The sequence below is a fragment of the Nyctibius grandis genome, chromosome 6 (assembly GCF_013368605.1).
Source record: "Nyctibius grandis isolate bNycGra1 chromosome 6, bNycGra1.pri, whole genome shotgun sequence".
Classification (NCBI taxonomy): domain Eukaryota; kingdom Metazoa; phylum Chordata; class Aves; order Nyctibiiformes; family Nyctibiidae; genus Nyctibius; species Nyctibius grandis.
In genome coordinates, this window is record NC_090663.1 from 62170588 (window position 1) to 62187140 (window position 16553).

A 16553-nucleotide genomic window follows, 5' to 3' on the forward strand; every position below is an offset into this window, starting at 1 on the left:
ACTGACTGCAGGGGGAAGCAGGCACCCAAAGAGCCTTTGAGAAAACACTGCTACCCTGCACTTTCTGGAGGAAATCACAGAACCCAACCACCTAGTCTAATGATTTACGAACAAGTTTCTTCAATGAAACTTTACACTCCTTGACCTCCACTAGGATTAACAATGCACTTAAACTCCCACAAAGGAATATTCATCTGGGAGCTGTAAGGGTAGTAAAGTTTTACATACCTTTCAGCTATATCATAAGTCTGAATGAAAAATCCAGCGTGAAAGAAAGTGACACATCATGTTTGCAACCCTCCTTCAAGATGAAGGAAAGGATGACTTAAGAATTCTTACAGGATGCTTTGGGATTTCCCTTCCCATTTGTGACAGATATAACTACTAATTAAATACAGGATTTCTACTGTAAGTGATTTAACATTTTCTTTGAATCTCAAAACTTCTCGTGAGAAAGTGACAGTTCAGGCAAATTGTAAAAGGGATTTTTAACTATCACTGGTTATTCACTCTACATCCATGTGCAACTGTCAAACACAAATTGAGAAATGAGGCCTAGAATTACAATTCCCAGCTATTCATATATTGGGAAAACATTTAGAACTCAAAATTTTGCTCCAAGGTAGTTTGTTGCATAAATAAAGCTATTTCTGTTACACTAGGGAGTTACATCACGCATTGTGAGGAAATGACTGGGAAATTTTAAGTAGTATGCCCAAAAAAAGGCAAGTATGGATGATCTTAGGTACAGTTCAAGCATTAATTATGTCTGCCAAAGCATAAATGTGAAAATCGTAATTACAGCGTTCTGCATACCACCTGCTTAGCTGCCAAGCTGACCTCAGTGGAGTAGCCTAGAGAGACCAGGAATTTATGTATACTGTCAAATAAATGACAAACCAGCTTAGTTCCTTTCTCTGCCTATACATGCTTAAGTATGAAAGAGGAGACCATAATTTTTTAAAGCTACAAAGGAAAATACTGAAAAAAAGATATTTAATTGTTAAATTACACCTAGCATATCTATCTTTCAGCAGTTATAATAGTGTATTTACCTGATAGATATATGGGGTTGCATCATTGTAAACCGATGTCAGCTGTGAATCTAAACTACACTGATTCACGCTAGCCAACAGTATCCCAGCATCATGTGCTCTATTCTTATCACACACTGACATCTACAAAGTGCCATGCAGAGATATGGATTTTGCAATACAAGAGTTCTCTGTCCATGCATCTGAGATGGAAATTGCTAGTTTAAAGAAGGGTCCTGGAGGATCCAGCATATGGTAACAATTGTCTGTATTACTAATGATACATCGAGGTTATCGATTATAATTGTTTCATTATTCTACTAACTTTTTACATCTTTCTTTGTGATGTTATGTAGAAAATGGACTAAAATAATCTAGAAAGTTTAATGAGTTTAAACCAGAACATACTATGTAGGCAGGCATTTATTGCAGCACAAGTAATTTTCTTAAGTCACCATATGAAGTTTCTACTTCAGCTTATCTACGGCAATGTCTTTTTATAACAGCAAGGGAGGAAAAGGGTAGAAATATCTTTTTATGTTGCTGGCTTTTGCAGATGAGGCAGTTATTACTTCATTGTCACAGATACAGAATAGCCTGGGGCACCCTGAGAATCCTCCAAGGAATTGCAGAAATAAACACTGCCTTCTCTTATTTATACACTCAACATTACGTGAATGTAACAGATGAAAGGATTCAGCCCATAGTTCATTCAAAATGGCAACTGGCTTATAAGAAGCTAATAAACATGTTCAGATATGTAGCTTCAGTTATCATCTGTGACACAAAAATAATAGCAACTGTAAGCTTAAGAGGTCTCAAACTTTTCTGTTCTAGTCAACTTTTATGATTATCTTCAATCACTGTAAAAAAATTGGCATAGAAAAAATTAAACTGATGAATTGTGTTACATATTATTTATAGATCCAAAGGCCATAAAAAACGTTATCGCATTAATGTGACTGACATCATTACAAAGACCACAGTTATTACTCAGCTAGCCATGTGAATTTAGAGACTCCCATAATTTGTAAGAAAAACTGGAAGTTTATTTGCTGAGTATTACTAGTATGTCTTCAGCTGCAGTATTTTTCCAAAAAATTACCACATTCTTACAGCCTTCCTCTGGTTCTCATGGCACAGAAATACTACATAGTTAACCTGCTTAACAGCACGTGTGTGTTGTGCCTGTTTAAACTGAAGTGTGTATTTTGGAACTGCATAACTGTTGTGGATTCTAGTACCGTACTATTGAGAAACTCTGATTCACTGTATTGTGGCTGTTGGGAAGATTTTTGAGGTGCCAGTGAAGTTTTCTAGAAACAAAAAATTTGACAGAACTTGACACTATAGGCCTATTAACCAATACTACGGGATGACAACAACTGCAAGCAAGAAATGTGTAACTCACCTTTTTACAGAGTAGACTTTCTCTCTTACCTATCAGAATAAGATACTGCCAGAACACAGTTTTTGATACTGCAGTTAAAAACTGCAGTTAGGACCATATCTATGGTTTGATATCAAAGCAAAATTCATACTTAAGAAAGTTGAAGGCTCACATCACAAAACACAGGTATGGCTTGAAAAAGGTCATACCAGTCTCCATCACTTAGAGCGATCAATTCCAGTAGCTACAGCTACCATTGAGTGCTGGACTCTACAGATGTATCCATGAAAAAGACTGAAAGCATCCTTTGCCTGCAGTCGTAGAAAGCTGGCTTAACCTCATGCGTGAGAGTGGGAACTGGATGCCATATCTCCCCAACTCTTACTCCTGCAGTTGCTGGGCTGACTATAATAGAGAAGTACAGCCCTAGTTATAAGCTTCTGTGACAGGACTGTAGCACTTGTGTACAGCATACACAGAAATCTAGGCACTGGCTGTGACAGATTAATATTACACTCCACGTGAGCTGAAGTATGTTCTTGGAAGACATACTAACAAATGGCTTCTATGCAGAGTTTTGGTGAACCATGGCAAAACTATTTGGAGTTCTGATTTGTCAGAGTGAATGTATTAATAGAAATTGTTTATGTGAAATAAGAAAAAAAGGTCTAAGGACTTAATTTATACTCATCCTGAGTAGTCACTAATTTTCTGCTGAATCTAAAGCAGTGGCATCAGCTAGCAACTTTTTGGAACTATGGACAAAGAGTACATGGTTACGAATAAAGAAATCTGTAAACCCAGTAACCTTTTGAGATGAACAGCTGACCAACTGTACCTCTTTGAAGAGAGCAGAGGATTCTCTCCACTCCTTGAGAATGTGTTGAGAATGTGTTCTCTCCACTCCTTGAGAACAAGGCAAGAAGTTTGAGGTACATGTATCAACTGAAAACCTCATGTCTCCCAAGCCAATCACCTCTGCCAGGACTGAAAATAAGGATAAAGTATACAGAACTGAGAAAACACATACTAAAATCACAGTACAAAGATGCTTTTGAGATTTCGGATGTTTTGAATTTTCTGTGTATTTAAAAATTAAAAATAAAACATACCTGAAACAGTTATCAATGTTTCACTACCAAACCTGAAATTTATTGCAGAAGTTTTGCTGGTATATGTTTAAGATGTTACTTTGGTCAAATGCCAAAAATAAAAGGTGATCTGCAAAGAAACCTGTTGAGAAAAAGAAATGCTGTATAGTGGGAAACTTCTATGGGATCACCAAGCCAAATCCTCAGGGTAAGGTCAGGAATCGACATAGCCGCTCCTTGAGCTGAGACATTTATATTTTACCACAACTGTGAAAAAGAGGAGACCTGACCAGCTACTGGAAATACCACAGCTGTTTCAGAAATGATTAATACTGCCATAGGCTGTGCTTAATCAGAAATGAAAAACTCTCAGTCTTTGGTCATGTCTTTTCTTTTGATTATTCCAGTTATGTTCATTTTACAGCAACTGAGCTTCGATAGTATCTGAGGTTGAAAAACTTGCATTTGGATGGGATTAAGTTTACATACTATATGCTTTATTTACACTAAAAATTAACAACAGAATAAAGACTACTAGATACATCTGAACTGAAACAAAAAGCCCAGCCAACACCTGCCCCCTTTTTTTGTAGACTTTTACATCAAATCTGTTAAATGGGAGAAAATAAGTATTGCCAAGCAATTATTTTATTATTTTTTTAGCAACACTAACAAGAGAAGAAATAAACTGGAAAAGCAGACATCCCACAGGATACCCCAATGAGAAAACTTTATGCATCAATTGTGTTTCATTTCATATGCTAGAAATCAATTTATGCCACTTAATTTTAAAGAATATATGAAATACCTCCAAAATCAAACTAGTGTTGCCCTAACTCTGTAGATGGCCTGAAATCTCCTATGAAAACTCTCCCAGAAACTACGTTAGTTCCAAACCTCAGCCACAGCCTAATTACTGAAATGTCATACCCACAGCCTCTACTTCCAATTGTTGGCAGCTCCTGTAAGACATTGGTCCTGATATCTCATGCACAGATGAGAAACATTCTCCAAGGCTTGTTGCTCTCCAATGATGTGCACGGAATTGGAGGCATAGACAAGAGGAAGAAAATCTCCAGGGTAACCTTCCCATGCAGGTAAGCCTCCTGCTGCTGACTCACAATGGCATTCAGTTTTCCCATTTTTAAACAGACAACACATACATAATGTGCCTGAGAATATGCAGTACCTTTTGAGAAGTTATTGCTGATACTGAATACTTGGCCCAAGTACCCACATCAGTATTTCTGTTAGGTTTTGCAACTGCTTTACGCTGCTTAAAAATGAACAGGTGGAAGAAGAGCCAGATTTCATGGTTGCTTAATGCAGGCAAATACAACGGAGCCCTCAAACACAGCCTTGCCTGGCTACTGCATGGAACAAGAAAGAATGGAAGCTCAATGCTTTGCCTTACACAAAGATGTTCTTTCAAAACTGCACAGGAAATTTGCCCCATATAATTACATCTGAGTTTCACGATATGAAAGAAGGATGGAGGAAGGATGAGGGAAGGGTCTGTGCTACACTGCTACTGACTACACATTTTACTACACAGCCCCAGTCATTACCCAGCAGAAACAATAAAATATTAAGCGCTGTCAAAGATAAAGCAACACAGCAGGACAATAAAATGCCTTTTTCCAATTTCTCACAACAGTAGTTTTCATGTTCTTCCGTACCAGGCCTATTTCTTCAAACTCAAACCCTTTACAGTCCTTCTCTGTTCTACCTGGAATTCTCTTCGCTTTTAGTAATACAAGAACAGAAAGGGGGGTGAGGGGTAATCAAAGCCTTCTAACAGCAACCTGAAATTCTTTACGTATCAGAACAGCTTGTCATATGTTATATTGGGACACGTTTTTATGGGTGCGATGATAAAGACATTTCTAAGCTAGAAGGAATTATAACAGGCTACAGAACAATTGAGATTCTCTACCTGTAGTCCTAAGCTTTGCCAGTTTGTTATCTTCACCATTCAGAGGTAAGTCTTTCAAGAGCTAGGAAAATTTTAAATGAAATGACAGGTGAAATTACAAAGATCTACCTTTCAGGTTTGACCAAGTGATGATATTTTACAAGTACAGGAGAAGAATCTCCAATTTAGACACATCCTTTTCTGCCAGAGAGGAATCTGCCTACATTTCTTGAAGACAAAGCAAGGATGTTGGGAAAAATGGGATTTAATACAAGACACATGGTCACCCGGAGCAGCCATAACCCTCCACAGCTCCTAAAAGTCTTGTAAATGCATCAGGTGCTCCGCAGACTGACATCATGGAAAGATGTAGGAGAAATTTCCCCAATCCCTTCTTTTAATGAAGAAATACTATATGGGCATCTTCATAATCTGACACTTTATTCAGAAGATAGTGCAGCTTTACCACCATATATGCAACAACTTCCAGGATAATTTACTTGGATGTTGAGCTTGATCTGTACCCCAGCTTGGGAGAAGGGGTAGGAAAAATTTTCTCCGTTTGCTTCAGTTTTTTAGTGGAAAACAGTAAATTACTTCTACCCATTCAACCAGCTTATAAGATTCTTTTTCCCCTGCAGAGCACTACATGGTTCGTGTATTTGGCCTCTTAACTGCATTCACAAGCTGCTGGGTTTTTTTGGTGTTTTTTATTGTTGTCTTCCAAGTTATAGCATTATTTCTGAAGTGATATTGTCATACAAAACCGCTGCAACAAATGCCTGGGTTCTCTTTCTCTAATGTTTGTGCACTCTTTTGTTGTCTTTTATTTAAGAAGATGTGATAGCCTATTTCAATTTTAGACTTAAGTTGTAAGAGTTACAACTCTGAATTTGGTCAGTCTCTGTTATACAAAGCTCTTAATGAGGGGAAAAAAAGGAGCTGTACCAGCATACACTTTTTATAGTATTCATGGTGCCTTACATAATAACCAATTAACCATGGTCTTATAGGCCCCTTAACTGTGTTACTCATTAGCAGTAAGTCCAGCTTATTTTCTTGACTTTTGATACCATATGTTCCCAGGAACTTGGATTTCTCACTGTAATTCCATTTACTGTTGTTATTTCTTAAGCTACCTTTAAAATTAGAATGAACACACAACAATGAAAACTTAAGTCTTGGAGAAAACAGCCACTAGCTTTTGTGAGATTGCAACGTTATATTTTGTTACTGAACAGAGAGCTTTTTTTGGTTATATGTAGCACATATACCTCACTGTCCTCACAGAATATCCTATAAAATCCAATAAAGATTAAAGCAATAAGGTTTCTGCAGGAGTTAAATAGGACTCTAGAGAAATAACTCGAAACACCAATAGCCTTTTCATAGAGCTCTACAGGACTGTATAAGTACTTTTAAAGCACATTGAACTTGCTGTGTTGAATCAGCGCTAAGCACTACTGAAGGCACACATTTGCCTGTGCACACACGGATGGCTGCACGCATGCACAGAAATGCATTCAGACTACAGCTTGCCCATAACAATGCCACTATTAGACCCAGCAATTTCAATAACATGGTTTCCAAGAACCTTTATTGTCTTCAGATCCCACAACAAATCTCTTCAAGAAAACAGCTGGACCAGGACAAAGGACTGGGCCTCCAGGCTCTAAAGAAAATTATATTTTCAAACTGTCCTTGTGGAGCCTTCAAAACATGCATGAGTCCATCACTAATACATTCACTAATTTTCTCAATTTACACATTAGGCTAAGAAGTTAAATCTATGATGCTTTTGTGGTTTGCACAATATAAACTTTACCTCGTGCGTTAAGGTAATTAACTGGAATGAGGAATACCAAAGATATTTAATTTCCACAGAAGTCATGACCTAAGAACCTAAGGGCTGGTTTGTTGTCACTGTGGGTCTTTTTTCTTTTAAATCCTGATCTTTGTATACAGAGATCATAGCTGGATGATGAGCAAAAAAGGTTTTAGCAAGCTTTTCACTCCATCTTCTCCACACACTTGAGCACTCACCTTAACAGATTAAGCACTGTAAGTGAAATGGGAATGTGAACTCTGAAACCTGGTAATGGTTTCAGTGTATCCAAGCAGGTTTCTTGATATTGATGATCAATTCCATACCAGCTGACTCTCAATTACTCGTAATAGTAAAGGTAGGCACTGGATGACGTTTCATTGGTTACATTTTTCAGAAAACTCTGCAACTACAGAAGATGCCCAGAGAAAAGTACTGAAATGGGCTGCATAAAAAGAAGTGTTGTAAGTCAAGCAAGCATGGCAGAAGACCAGCTTGGCTGAACAGGGAACTCCTCATGGAACTCAAGAAGAAAAAGAAATTGCATCATCTCTGAAAGTGAGGTCAGGCTTCGCAGGAAGATTACAGAGCTGTGGTTCATTTATGCAGGGAGAAGACAAAGCTCAATTACAGTTGAAACTGGCCAGTGTTGTTTCAAATAACAAGGGCTTTTTTAAGTATGTTAATAGCAAGAGGAGGTCTAAAGAAAACACTGGACAGATACTTGAAGATGATCATCTGACTAATAGGGATGATGAAAAAGCCAAGGCATTCAATGCTGTGTCCAGCTCTGGTGCTCCCAGCACAAGACAGACATGGACCTGTTAGAGCATGTCCAGAGGAGGGCCACAAAAATGATCAGAGGGCTGGAACACCTCTCCTATGACGAAAGGCTGAGAGAGTTGGGGTTGTTCAGTCAGGAGAAGAAAAGGCTCCGAGAAGACCTTATTGAGGCCTTTCAATATACAAAAGGGACTTATAAGAAAGACGGGGACATATTTTTTTTACCAAGACCTGTAGTGACAAGACAAGGGGCAACAATTTTAAAATAAAAGAGGGTAGGTTTAGATCAGAGAAAAGGAAAAGATTTTTTATGATGACAGTGCTGAGACACTGGAACAGGTTGCCCAGAGAAGTTGTGGATGCCCCATCCCTGAAGGTGCTCAAGGTCAAGTTAGATGGGGCTTTGAGCAACCTGATCTAGTGAAAGATGTACCTGCCCATGGCAGGCGGTTGGACTAGATGATCTATAAAGGTCCTTTCCAACCCAGTCCATTCTGAGATTCTATGATTCTATGAAATTTTCCTCTACCTGCAGGTGTTCAAGGTATGCAATTTATATTTACCAACAGAAACAGTTTTAAAACTCACTGAAAAATTAGGCATCTTTTGTCTAGAATACATAGGCAAATCAGTATGGGAGGGCCCTTCAAGCTGTACTATCAAGTGCTTAAGTAAGATTATTATCATACTTTAAAGTCACTATGTTATGCATACATACTGTCTCTGAAATGAATCCACTAACACACTTTGTCACTTGATTTCTAATGCACATGACAGTAGGCATATACTTCTTCCCTTGAGTGGGACACTGCAGTCAACTTGCCTGACTACTTGAAATAAATACAGTATTAATAGATTTTAGAAAGATGCATTATTTCATATTTTTTCCAGGCAATAAATGATAAAGATATGAATGACACTGACAGAAAAATGAATTACATCCATTATCAGAGAATTACTCCATGATAGACAATGCAGCCAACTGCTAGGATCTCTGTAAGAGCATTTTACTTTGCTCAAAATGCACTGAATGAAGCAGTCAAGAGAAACAGGACACAATTAAAAGAAAGGACTTAGAGGTTCCGTATGGCAACTGTACAGCTTTCTAATATGGAAAACTGAGAAGCAGTATCTTGGCTAGAGAATTTTTTTTTAAATTAGAGTAAAAAAATTATTTTTGTATGCAAGAATGCAGAAACAACATAAAATATGTACAATGTCATACAGTGCATTGCATTTATGCATTGTAAACACTCAGGTTCTTTTCAAAAATTCTCAAAGGTTTTTTGTTTTATTTTGCTTTTAAAGGAAAGTCTTACTAGGCATGTGAGAAACAGCAAAAAGGTCTTTTTGACAGTAATAAAGGAAAACAAAAATAGAACAACATGATTTTAGAGTAATATATGCTATCATAAATATATGATGTGTTACCGGGTAGCCATTTCGCCCTGGTAGACCCTGGTTGAATGAGATGAAATGGTATGACACACATTAACAACACAGTCATGACATATGATATAACAAACATGCAGAATACATTACTGGCAAATTATAATTTGCATATCTATTTTTTTTTATATGTGATGATATTACAAACCAACAAATATGAAATTGGTACTACACAGTGAAGAAATGAGGCTTTGGCAATGGAAGTTATATGTTTTAACTTAAACACACTAATTAAAAGGCTACTGGCTACTTCTGATGCTCACTGAAATTCCTTTTGTTACAAAGAGAATTCTCCGTGTAGACTGAAGGGCAATATGTGGTTAAAAGAAAAAAAGGTTCAGTGCCTAAGCAGCAAAGTATTAGACACATGGGCTACCACAAGAACATTGGTGTCAAAGACGAAATTTGAGAATGCTATAACAGATCATAAAAAAAAAAACTGGAAGCCCCAGCATCTGACTGTTATCACGTGTGACACTCAGTAGTCACGTACAAGGAAAATAAACAGAGCACTGCAGTAGCTTTTGAAAATACAAGATACACCTAATTCCATGCAGTGCTCTGTGGGATATACAAATATTTGCTATTTTAAATGAAAACGATTACCACAGGTGAAACAATAACTGAGTTCACAACAGTTGCCCCTAGTCAGACCGTGTCTATGAAAATAAAAAAGTGAATTAGGGACAGAAACGACATTTTTTTGATGCCTTGTAGCAATTTAAACCTTTACTGCCTGTCAGCAAGATGAAGTCTTCTAAGTTTTGAATATGAAACTTGGAATTTTAAGTCAGATACTTCTTAAAATTATTCAGTCTTGGGAACTATTTCAGGTTTGTGTTAATACTGCCACAATCTAGACCTTTTTCTTTTTAAATAGACCTATACTAAAACAGTAGGGAGCTGAAGTTGAAGACATTCATAATGAGGCACATAGTGAACTCTTGCTACATTATCTTGCTACAGGAAAATCACTTGTATCATGATTTATGGTGGTTCTTTGTGTTTCATGGGAAGATTGCAAAAGAAATTGGGGAAGCTAGTGTTTCTTTCAAATAAACAGCACCATTATGCATTAAGCCTGGCTTTTCTTTGATGCCTTGTTAAATGAATTTGTCACTATGAACCGCTGAGCACATGGTCAAAATCTTTCAAGGATAAGTAATACCACTGCTCAGTATATACAGTTTACAATAAAATCATTACATCACAGCAGAAATTCAACATATTAATTCACTATTCTCAAATATGCATGTAGCATAGAATAGACAAATAATCTGGTCCTGAAAATACTGTGGAAATACTATACCTATCAAAGAAAAAAAGTTAGAAGTCTGCAAACACTGTAAAAAAAATACTGTTTTAATGGTCACACTTTTACACCATATGGTGCACATGCATGGCATGACAAATACAATTGTTTGAGATACATGTCCTTAGTCCTGTTCTTCAAGTCAGACTTTTGTTCTACCCTGGAAATATACAACAAAGCAAACAAAAAACAAACAAACAAATAAAAGTAGTCAAAACCCAAAACAACCATAAAACCCCAGAAGAGAGAAACCGTTTTCTTACAAACGTGAGATTAAATCAATTTACTAAACTGAATGGTATTATTTAATATTCATTGTACACAAGCACTTACTGGCTTCAGTAACAATTACACTGTGATGAGCTGGACAGTCTGCGTAGCTCCAAAGAACAAGGAGCCTGTACCTCAGGATTGTGATAACTGCACAGGAAGTTACTACCCAGCAAAAAGGGTAGTAACACCCAGCAGAGTGATCGAGTCTGGACTTAAAATAGCATACGCACACGTTTTTATAGTGCAGTAAAATATCTGTTATCAAGTCATAAGCAAAATGAACATTACATACTTACGTGGAATCGTGATCCAAACTGCTATCTGGAGCGCTGAATATAAAGCTTTATTGTTTTAGAGACTTCTTTCTTAAGGACCTTTCTGATTAAATTATTCAGCTCCAAGATAATTAGTGTTTACACTGTATAACTATAAATATCAAAATTCCCTCTTGAAGACAATGACCATTTTATGACGGTGATAACTTAACAGGATCTAACAGATGTCTCCCTGGTTCTGGAAGAACCAACAGTGTATCACTGTACTTACAGGAGGTCCTGCGGGGCAGGGGACAGGGAAAGAGGGTAAAAAAAGAGAAAAAAAGAATATGTAAGCTTATGAACTTATTAAAGAAACACATATATGTACAAAGACAAGCACAAGGCCTCAGGATTCTGAGTGAGCAACACTGCTAATACACTGTACACGTTTTCCCATTCAAGTACTTTTTAGTTTTGGTTGTGCTTTGCAACTTGTAAATACGACTAATGCCTAAATGCATGCGCTTACCTTACTAATTCTTCAACCACAGTCATGCAATCTTATGCAAGTTGCTTCTCCATCCATTTCCATGCAATTTCATGGCAGTCCAAAAATACCAGCCATGGACTACAATTCATTTTGTCAGACTCCACATAAAGCACATGTAACCACATCACCAGTTTCAGTTACCCACGCAGCTGGCATTTGATTACAGCTTGGCTGCAAAACTGCACAAAGTACCCTTGGCATTTAACCTTGGCATCTCGTCAAGACATACATGCACCGGCATCTTCCAGCCTTCCAACTTTGCCTATGAGGGGAGGTTTCAGTGGCCACCTGACAGTGCTGAGCTTTCTTTTCATCACCTTCCTTTCTCAAGGCATACATATAAAATGGTCCCTATTAAAATGCCACACTTCGTGAAGTGATATTTGCACATTTTTTCAATTATTTAGACTCAAAGACTTTTGCATAGCAGTTCTTGGAAACATTATCAAAGGGTCACAAATCAAATCTATTTCAGTCTTATTAAGTTGAGCAGCTGCAGCTCCCAAATCAATGGCATTTCATTAAGCTTTTATGCCTCTCTCTAATTTCTGAATAAAGTGAAGTGCAAAAGGAGTATAAAACAGCAGCAGCTGTACTTTGAGATTGCTTTTAATATTGACAGCCTTTTGGTTTTAACAATGCAATTTTATTGTCCAGTAACTAAGGTAACTTCTGCATCCTGGTAAACATTCTTAAATAGCTTTTTAAGGTGCAGGTCTGCTTTTAAATGAGAGAGATCAATTTCCTTTATTAATAGTTTAATATGTGTTTATTTGAGATGTAAAATGAATTGACAAGCATTCTGCAAAGTAATTGCCAGGATCATTTGTAACACAATCTTCAACCATAGAATTTCCTTCTATACCATAGCATTTTTCTCTGAAGTAGATACTAATCCAACATTGAATGGAAACACCAAGGTGATTTACATTAACCTTTGGCAGGGCTTGGCTTCTGTTTTGTGATACAGGAAAATAAGGAAATAGTTTTTAAGTGCCAGATAAATGATGATTTACAGAGATGAGAACAGCTACATAAGATTTACAGAGATCAAGTTGATTGGAAGATTTTCCTAACTGGCAGATTAGATGAGACAGCCAAGGAGATTAGAAATGCTCCTTTTTTCCTGCATCGCCTCCAGAAAGTTCACCTTTATGAAAGACACAACCCCACAAGGTAATCAACAGTTCCAGTTCCCGCGATTGTCAGCAGGAAGAGCATCTCACAACATTGTCTCAAATTAAACATGAAACTCCACACCGCCAGCAGGATTCTCTCAACAGCAACCTCCTTGGTACAGGGTAATGAACCAATAAATGTTTTTCTCATTTCCGTAAGGACTTAATTGCTGCTCATTTCTAGTAAAGAACAATTTCTCTCATACAGAGTAGTCTACTTATCATATTATTTCCCTGAGTATCGACATTCTTAACATAAGGAATTTTATTTCCTTTATTTCCCTATAAAATTGTTTGCCTTGAACCAAGGGGGCCTGATGCAACACTGACTTATAGTACTCCTACTACTGACTTACATGGAGTTATTCTAACTTGTGTAAGTGGTAGAAGACACTGAAATGGTTTGACAGTTACCAATGTGTTACCAATGGTACCATGTCAAGCATTATAAGGTGTGACTACAAATTAACGACACCCAAGACTAGAAAACTATCTGGAAGGCCACCAGGTATATGCGAAGGGTCACAAATTTTTACCAGAGAAGTTTCAGAACTCTCTTTCAGAGCACACAAGCAATAAAAATAAAAATGAAAGCATGCTGGGTACGCATCCTCACAAAAACACAGACATCAAATAACAATGGATCTTATGAAATTGAAAACTTACCAGTCTCTCCTCTTCTGCCCCGCTTACCTCTTTTCCCTGGAGGACCTAAAAAGAAGATAGTCTATTGTAACTTTTTTTTCTTGACATTATACATAGAATATCATTTGTATTTGGATGTAAAGGCATTGAACAGATGCATTACACGAGGTCCAGAGACTTTGGCTGAGCAGGAGTAAAAGATCATCCTGAGTGCCATTACACGGCACGTGCAGGACAATCGGGGCATCGGGGCCAGCCAACATGGATTCATGAAAGGCAGGTCCTGCTCGACCAACCTGGTCTTCTATGACCAAGTGACCCGCTTAGTAGATGAGGGCAGGGCTGTGGATGTAGTCTATCTAGACTTCAGTAAGGCATTCGACACTGTCTCCCACAGCATCCTCCTAGACAAACTGGCTGCCCGGGGCTTGGATGGGTGGACTCTTAAATGGGTTAAAAACTGGCTGGATGGCTGAGCCCAGAGAGTGGTGGTGAATGGGGCAAAGTCCAGCTGGCGTCTGGTCACTAGCGGTGTTCCCCAGGGCTCAGTTCTGGGGCCGGTGCTGTTCAATATCTTTATAGATGATCTAGACGTAGGGATTGAGTGCACCCTCAGTAAATTTGCAGATGACACCAAGCTGGGTGGGAGTGTCAACCTGCTGGAGGGTAGGAAGGCCCTACAGAGGGATTTGGACAGGTTAGATAGATGGGCCGAGACCAACGGCATGAGGTTCAACAAGAACAAGTGCCGGGTCTTACACTTCAGCCACAACAACCCCATGCAGCTCTACAGGCTGGGGGAAGAGTGGTTAGAAAGCGGCCCGGTAGAAAGAGACCTGGGGGTGCTGATCGACAGCCGGCTAAACATGAGCCAGCCTGTGCCCAGGTGGCCAAGAAGGCCAATGGCATCCTGGCCTCTATTAGGAATAGTGTAGCCAGCCGGTCTAGGGAAGTGATCGTCCCTCTCTACTCGGCACTGGTGAGGCCACACCTTGAGTACTCTGTCCAGTTCTGGGCCCCACACTTCAAGAAAGATGTTGAGGTGTTGGAGCAAGTCCAGAGGAGGGCGACCAAGCTGGTGAAGGGTCTGGAGGGTCTGACCTACGAGGAACGGCTGAGGGAGCTGGGGTTGTTTAGCCTGGAGAAGAGGAGGCTCAGAGGTGACCTTATTGCAGTCTACAAATACCTGAAGGGAGGTTGTAGTGAAGTGGGAGTTGGCCTCTTCTCCCAGGCAACTAGTGATAGGACAAGAGGACACAGCCTCAAGCTTCGCCAGGGGAGGTTCAGGTTGGACATTAGGAAGAATTTCTTTACAGAAAGGGTTATTAGACATTGGAATGGGCTGCCCAGGGAGGTGGTGGAGTCACCATCTCTGGATGTGTTTAAGAAAAGACTGGACATGGCACTTAGTGCCATGGTCTAGTTGACAGGGTGGTGTCAGGGCAACGGTTGGACTCGATGATCCCTGAGGTCTCTTCCAACCTGGTTGATTCTGTGATTCTGTGATAACCAGAATATGATTCAGGAAGTTGAAGATAAAATTGACAGCTACATTACCCACTACAGACTCTCAGAAAAAAGGCTGGGAGAAACTTTAGGAGTCATCTAGTTCATCCCTCTTTCTCAAGGAAAAAGTTAGCCACATCTAAATCATTACTGCAACGTCCACAGGCATTTTGTTCCCCAGTATTTCTCTGTTCTGACAAGCGGAACGTTTTTCTTTATGTCCAAATTGCTGCACTGAAGCCCATCAATTCTTGTGCTTTGCACCACAAACCCCAGAGAAGAAACTGTTCCTTTCCTTCCCTCAGAAAAAATCTTTGTATTCCTCAGAATTGCTACACCATTCCTTCAATCTGCTTAAACCAGACTTATGGGGCATTAAATTGCATTCAGTTATTCCTGTATGAAGCCCAAAGATTAGCATTTATTTATAAGAGCAAATCCTCTGGAAAAAGCATCCAGCCTCCATCTATCCAAGAGATGAAGAAGCCATCACTTGACTTGCCATCCCCGAAACACTAACAACAGTGTGTGTGTTCTTAGCAACTAAGGTATTTTGCTTCCAGTTTATGTTAACTGTAACACAATGGCTTAGTGCCTGTATGCTTTTTGCTAAGGAATCCTTTATTATGCATGGCCCTTTCTCCACAAATATTTACATACTATGGTCAGTGTCTTCTGCCACCTCTAAAGAAAAAATAAAATCGTTTTTGTCCCTCATTTCTGCGCTCCAACCTTCAACATCCTTTCTAAACTGCAGACATCAGTACAGCATTCTTCCCCTCTTCTTGTTGACCTTGACTTATTGTTCCTGAAAATGCAAGGACAGTGCACTTGCACTTCTCCTTGTACAGCTTGGAGGTGAGGCTGTGAGCAGCTGTGGTGGTGACACAGAGTACTGAAATGCTGCTGCTCTGAAGGGAGAACCAGAGGTGGGGGTCTCAGAGCTGCTGAAGAGAGGCAAGCGCACGGGTGGGATTTCCAAAAGCAGCGATGCATGCAGAAGCGCAAGTACCTCTGCTGTGGCTGTATCTCACTCTTTGTAATCGATGTTGGGAGCACATGTGGTTTTGTGCAAATGGTTAAGCAACTGTCTGCTACTTTAAACAGCTACAAGATTTTACAAATCATCTGAACTATCATCCCATTGCTTTTATATGTGTATGAATGCCAAATCTTCCTTTGCATTATGTATTTGTGGCAATCTGGCTTAAAAGACTAAGATGCTGAAAAGAAATATTAGTAATACAATTTCTATATATATGTGAAATAGAATTAGTTTGCCAGGGAAATTAAAAAGAAAAAGAAAGGGAAAGGAAAGGGAAAGGGAAAAGGAAAGGGGAAGGGG

General features: G+C 38.9%; 1 protein-coding gene across 1 annotated transcript in view; it reads right to left on the reverse strand.

Annotated features, from left to right (window-relative positions):
• The window catches only part of COL25A1 (collagen type XXV alpha 1 chain), a 341058-nt gene that overhangs the window by 151474 nt on the left and 173031 nt on the right, over positions 1-16553 (reverse strand). The window contains exons 3-5 of the mRNA XM_068404174.1: positions 13724-13768; positions 11619-11626; positions 9470-9496 (exon numbers count right to left, since the gene is read on the reverse strand). Of these exons, the coding sequence (XP_068260275.1) occupies positions 9470-9496; positions 11619-11626; positions 13724-13768 (80 nt within the window). The remainder of the gene's footprint in view (positions 1-9469; positions 9497-11618; positions 11627-13723; positions 13769-16553) is intronic.